At 28.1% G+C, this 6713-nt stretch overlaps 1 protein-coding gene across 1 annotated transcript; it reads right to left on the bottom strand.

The window, feature by feature from the left end:
• Nucleotides 1-2474: 2474 nt before the first annotated feature.
• On the bottom strand, nt 2475-6713 carry LOC126896764 (uncharacterized). The gene is made up of 3 exons (XM_050669826.1): nt 6639-6713; nt 6520-6574; nt 2475-4969 (listed from the first exon to the last, which is right to left on the bottom strand). Exons 1-3 carry the CDS (start codon nt 6642-6644, stop codon nt 2571-2573), a joined length of 2460 nt encoding a protein of 819 aa, XP_050525783.1. The 5' UTR covers nt 6645-6713; the 3' UTR covers nt 2475-2570.

Raw genomic sequence — 6713 nt, forward strand, 5'->3', positions numbered from 1 at the left:
CACTTTTTCTCAGCTCTCACCGAACCGATTTCTTTCAACGATACGTCAAAAGATCACAAATCGTATCTAGTCGAAGACATTACCCTCAAAAATTGAAAAAATTTCCTTCGTTCCCCGTAAATAAGGGAAACCTCCAAAAACATTACAAATTTAAAAATCGGTAACTTTTGTCATTTTTTTCACTTTTTATTCTTAAAACTTTTATAACTTTTTCAAAATCAACATAATTTTTTTTTAAACTAAAACCTTAGATATTTTTCTTTCATTTGGTATATTTGTTTTGTAAATCTGTCACTTAACCTGCCCACAGGGGGGGATTTAAAATGACAACTTTTACACTTAACTTTTGAAAGTGTTCCAGAAAGTCTGACACTTTTATATATATCTTAAATTAAAGCTAATTTAAAATACTTTATTATGGAAAAAAAAAATTAGGACTTTATTTTATCTTCTCTTTGAAAATGGCTACCAAAAGCTATTTTTGTTTCAAAATTCTTGATTTTGTATTTTACATTTTTAACTTTATTATGCTATAACTTTTTGAAAAATGTATGGATCAACACAATTTTTTTATGAGAAATAATATTTTTTAATAATAATTTTAATAAAAAGAAAATTTGACCTCTGGACTTGTTTCATGGTGAAAATGGCTACCAAATGCTATTTTTGTGTGAAAATTCTCGATTTTATATTTTACATTTTTTACTTTAAAATGCTATAACTTTTTAAAAAATGTATGGATCAATACAATTTTTTCATGAGAAGTAGTATTTATATACATCTTTCATTCGACATTTTGTTTTTTTAAATCGGACCATTTCCCTATATACGAGGGGAGTTCAAATCTAAAAAATGCATATAGAAAGTAGAACTTTTGAAAGTGTTCCGGAAGGTCTGACACTTTTATATATATCTTAAATTAAAGCTAATTTAAAATACTTTATTATGGAAAAAAAAAATTTCGGACTTTATTTTATCTTCATTGTGAAAACAGACATCAAAGTTAATAAATAAAATATGATTTTTGTAAAAAAATTCTTTTTTTATTTTTAACTTTATAATGCTATAACTTTTTGAAAGATGTATGGATCAATAATTTTTTTTTCTTTTTCAATATTTTATCCCATTTACTTTATAAGAGATATTTAACTTTTCAAATTACAAGTTATATAATTAACTGCTTTATTTATTAGATTATTATATAATTTAGAAAATTACTTATCGATTTTATAGTTTAGATTATTAACTTTATTATGCTATAACTTTTTGAAAAGTGTATGAGTCAATATAATTCTTTTTTTTATGGATGTATGGTGTCTTTAACTATCATTTGGTATATTTTTTTATAAATCTGACTCTTTACCTGCATACAAGGGGGATTTAAAATTAAAACTTTTTCACAAAAAATTTACTTTTTCAACTTAACTTTTGGCAGTGATCCAGAAAGTCTGACACTTTTATATATATCTTAAATTAAAGCTAATATAATGTACTTTATTATGGGTAAAAAAAATTTCGGAATTTATTTGGTCTTCACGGTAAAAATAACTACCAAATGCTATCCCTTTTTCATTCGATATACTTTATTTTAATCAGGATATTTATAAGGAACTAGCAGATGATGTAGTTTTTGGAATAATCCGTCAAATTTTAAAATTAAACATCAAAAGATTTGCATCGAAGCGTTTTTTTTTTTATAGTGATTTTAATCACTGTCAGATATCCTTATACTTGATCCAACTATGCTACGTCACCACTGTGCCGCGACCCCCCTGTGCTGGGTTTTTTTTACTTTAAAATGCTATAATTTTTTAAAAAATGTATGGATCAATAGAATTTTGTCATGAAAAGTAGCATTTATATACGTCTTTCATTCGACATACTTTTTTTTTAAATCAGACCATTTCCCTACGTCCTACGCTCTAGACTGGCGCTCACCCGTGTCTCTCTCGATATCAGCTGCCCAGCTATTAATATGACAATCAGTTGTAAAAAAAATGTTTAAATTATTATTACTCAGTAAGTAATTGAGTGGGTAATATTAAAAAAAAACACCCTCTATATATATCTTGTGCGGCCGTAGTAGTGAAATACGCAATAAGATATGTATTCATATATGACACTTATAAATCATTAAACTTCAGGATATAAATAAAACTACTCATTAGGAATGATGAAGGAAATAAGAATTAATTTTGCTTTTAGAAAAATTCACCAATATCTTAAAACTAAATTCTATTTACAGATTTGCATCGAAGCATGTCATATGATAATGATTTTAATCACTGAAAGATATAATCTATACTTGACCCAACTATCCACGCCCATATTGTGCTGCAACCCAACAGTGTACTTAAGTACACTCTACTTTTTGCGTGTAATCCATATATTACATGCTATACACGTATTGCAATGTACTTTAAACTGAAAAAAGAAAAATGATTAGAAATTATGATTTCTAAAAGACACGCATCTTAAAACGCATAAAAACTAAATTTCATTTATTTAATAAATAATGTAAATAGCCACTTATATAAATATGATAAAAATAAAGAAATTTCATCAGTATATTAATTAGGACATTCATTTTCGATAGCATAGTTGATTATATTAATAAAACCATTTTGAGTAGCTTCATAAATGGTACCTCTACTCCATGGACAATTATTTTCATGGGCATATTTTACGCAATGATATTGACCATTTGCAGCAGCAAGTCTTGTTGTATTTTCATCCCACTCACACCCATTTTCGTGAATATATTTTAGGCATTCTAAATGACCATTTGCAGCAGCGCCACTCTTTGTTCCATTATCCCATTTACAACCATTTTTATGTGCAAATATTAAACAGTTAATATATCCACTCGCAGCGGCTTCTCTCGTTGTTCCTTCATCCCACTCACATCCATTTTCATAGGCATATTTTAGGCAGTTTAATGTTCCATTAGCTGCCGCTCCTCTCGTTGTACCTTCAACCCAATCACAACCATGCTGACGTGCATAGTTTAAGCAATCTAAATTACCATGCATAGCGGCTACAATTATTGTATCTTTATCCCAAATACATCCATTTTCATGAGCATATACCAAGCACTCTAAACATCCACTTGCTGCAGCAGCTCTAGTTGTACTCTCATTCCAAAGACATCCATTTTCATGGGCGTACTTTAAACAATCGAAGGAACAATTTGCTGCAGCAGCTTGAGTTGTGCCTTCATCCCATTTGCCACCATTTTCATGAACATATTTTAAACACTCTAAATTTCCACTAAAAGCAGCTGCTTCTGATATGCTTTTATCCAAATCAAATCCTTTATCATGAGCATACACCAAGCAGTCTAAACAGCCACTTCTTGCAGCAGCTATAGTTGTACTCTTATCCCAAGGACATCCATTCTCATGAGCATATTTTAAACAGTCGAAATAACCATTTTCCGCAGCAGCTCGAGTTGTTCCAACATCCAATTCGCAACCATTTTTATGTGCATATTTTAAACATTCTAGACTCCCAACAGAAGCAGCTGCTTCTGTTGTGATTTCATGCCACGGACATCCATTTTCATGTGCATATTTTAAAATTTTTAAATTACCTCTTAAAGCTGCAGCAATAGTTGTGCCTTCATTCCATTTACAACCATGCTCATGAGCATATTTTAAGCATTTTAAATTACCATTATAAGCAGCAAGTTTTGTTGTGTTTTCATTCCATGGACATCCATTTTCATGTAAATATTTCAAAATTTCTACATAACCTTTTATGGCAGCCATATAGGTTGCACTTTCATCCCATGGACATTTATTTTCATGTAAATATTTTAAAATTTTAATATTACCTTTTGAAACAGCAGCAGTAGTTGTGTTTTGATTCCATTTGCAACCATTTTGATGTGAATATTTTAAGCATTTAAAATGACCATTAAAAGCGGCTACTTCTGTTGTTCTTTCATCCCACGGACATCCATTTTCATGTAAATATTTTAAAATTTTAAATTTACCTTTTGAGGCAGCAGCAGTAGTTGTACCTTCATTCCATTTACAGCCATTTTCATGAGCATATTTTAAGCATTGATAATGACCATTATAAGCAGCTGCTTCTGTAATGCTTTCATCCCATGGACATCCATTTTCATGTGCGTATTTTAAAATTTGTAAATTACCTCCTGTGGCAGCTACACGAGTTATACCTTCATCCCATGGACATCTATTTTCATGACAATATTTTAAAATTTCTAGATTACCTGTTATGGCAGCTATATTAGTTGTTAGTTCATCTAATTCGTATCCATTTTCTTGAATATACTTTAATATTTCTAGATTATTATTTATTATTGCACCACTCATGATATTTAATTGATTCCATTTACATCCATTTTCATAAGCATATTTTAAGCATTCTAAATTACCATATTTTGCAGCTGCCTCTGTTGTGCTTTCATTCCATCCACATCCATTTTTATGAGCATATTGTAAAACTTGTAAACTTCCTTTTGTGGCAGCTGCAGTAGTTGTTTCCTCATTCCACGGACATCCATTTTCGTGAGCATATATTAAACAATCCAAATTTCCATTAGCAGCAGCAGCTCTTGTTGTATTTTCATTCCATCCACATCCATTTTTATGAGCATATTTTAAAATTTTTAAACTTCCTCTTGTGGCAGCTGCAGTAGTTGTGCTTTCGTTCCATTTACAGCCATTTGCATGAGCGTATTTTAAGCATTTAAAATTACCATTATAAGCAGCTGCTGCTGATACCCTTTCATCCCATGGACATCCATTTTCACGTGCATATTTTAAACATTTCAAATGTCCATTTGCAGCAGCTGCGATAATCGTATCTTCATCCCAAATACATCCATTTTCAAAAGCATATTTTAAGAGTTTCAAATTTCCATTTTCAGCAGCTGTTCTCATCATACCTCTATCAAACTGGCATGTTTCTTTATCATCCGATTGTTCATATTGAATTGCTAAATTATAAATTATTTTTTTCTGTATTCAAGTATTATCTAGTTTACTTTTAAATATACTTAATTAAGTGCAAAACAGTTCATCTACAATTTTATAATTGAAATGCTCTCTTTGTAATTAAAACTATCCTAATCGAACGGTTTATGTTAAAAGAATTGTTTTGTGTGTTAATAGTATATTTTAGATGCATACAATAGAATACAAAAAATATATGAATATATTTTCATTCGAACAATAATTTTCAGAACTTTGCTTTATTTAACATTTAACTGTTATTCTCTTTTAGCATGCTAAGACCTTTCGATGTCGAAGCTTTAATAAATTTAAAAAAAATTATATTAACCACTTGTTCAATAATATATATTTTCACTTCTTCAGTGTTAAAAACCTTATTTTGAAATGTCATTAATGGGATCCCCTATTTTTAGTATATGAAAGATAGACAAAATTTTCACACAAATTTGTTCTTTTAATTTTATTTATCTAATCATTAGATTGCGTTTTAAACATTTTAAGGTTGTTTAAATATTTGAATATAAAATAGAATTTCATTATTCATTTAGTTTTCATAATACATGAGACAACAATAATTATTGTTGAAACAGATTATATTGTTTTAATGGGCAATAAATTATTATCGATATTTATTATTACTATAGTTATAGACAAGTTTATCGAAGATTTTACCTTGCAATAAATTTTAGAAAATTTGTAGAATTATGTATTTAAATCTACTGATTATTCCAAAAATTTTGAACTAACCGATTAAAGTCTGGAAGTAGACTCCTTCTTGATTTGTAACGATAGTTTGATCATTTTTTTTAATAACTTACTTTATTTTTTTTGCTTTTACAAAAAAATGTGTATTTAATTTTTTTTATCTAAGATAACGATTTTTAAATTGTTTAAATATTTCATTTAATATTTTAACTAGATATTCATTATTACTTAGTTTTCATTATACCAGAGACAACGCTAATTTGTTTTTAAATTATTATTGGTATTAATATTAGTTATCGTAAGTGATTGATAAAATAACAAGAATTGATAATAAAAACTTGTTTATGACTATTTTATGCTTATCACTTATCAATAGAAATTGGACAAGAGTTAACTAAACTTTTTACCAAACAATAATTGTTTAACTGTAATTATTACAGTTAAACGTTCATCGAGTAAAAGATATATTGAGAACCAAATTATGTGAAATTTTTTTTCTATAATATCATTGAACTAAAAACAGAGGTTTCCATTTAGGAAAATTGAATTTTAAGTTTAATATCTAGAAGGGATTAGAAAAAAAAATGAAATATATATATATTGTTGAATCAAATATCTTTTTCTTTTACAAAAATAAGTATTATTCAATAGTTTCAATGAACATGGGTGGGTTGGATTTATGTTTAATCAAAAATCTTGTATAACTACGAGGGTAACTTCATAGCTAATCTTAAAAAATTCCTATATGAATCGCATTAAAAAAAATGCATGAACTAAAATGGATAATTAATAAATTTGACAGGCATAAATAATGTAAAATAGAATTTACCATCGTTAAATATCAAACAGGATATTAACAAAATAAAAGATATCAATTTCCAACTCTAAAATAAAATAAATAATCTTTTAGATTTCCATCAAGAATTTAAGGTATATCATATTACTCACTTCCATTTTGACTAAATGTGTTAAATTTTGGATGACTTACGACAATTTCTTGGTTGCATTGGTGTTATATTAATA

Source organism: Daktulosphaira vitifoliae, unplaced genomic scaffold (assembly GCF_025091365.1).
Source record: "Daktulosphaira vitifoliae isolate Bord-2020 unplaced genomic scaffold, ASM2509136v1 Scaffold_1, whole genome shotgun sequence".
Taxonomy (NCBI): domain Eukaryota; kingdom Metazoa; phylum Arthropoda; class Insecta; order Hemiptera; family Phylloxeridae; genus Daktulosphaira; species Daktulosphaira vitifoliae.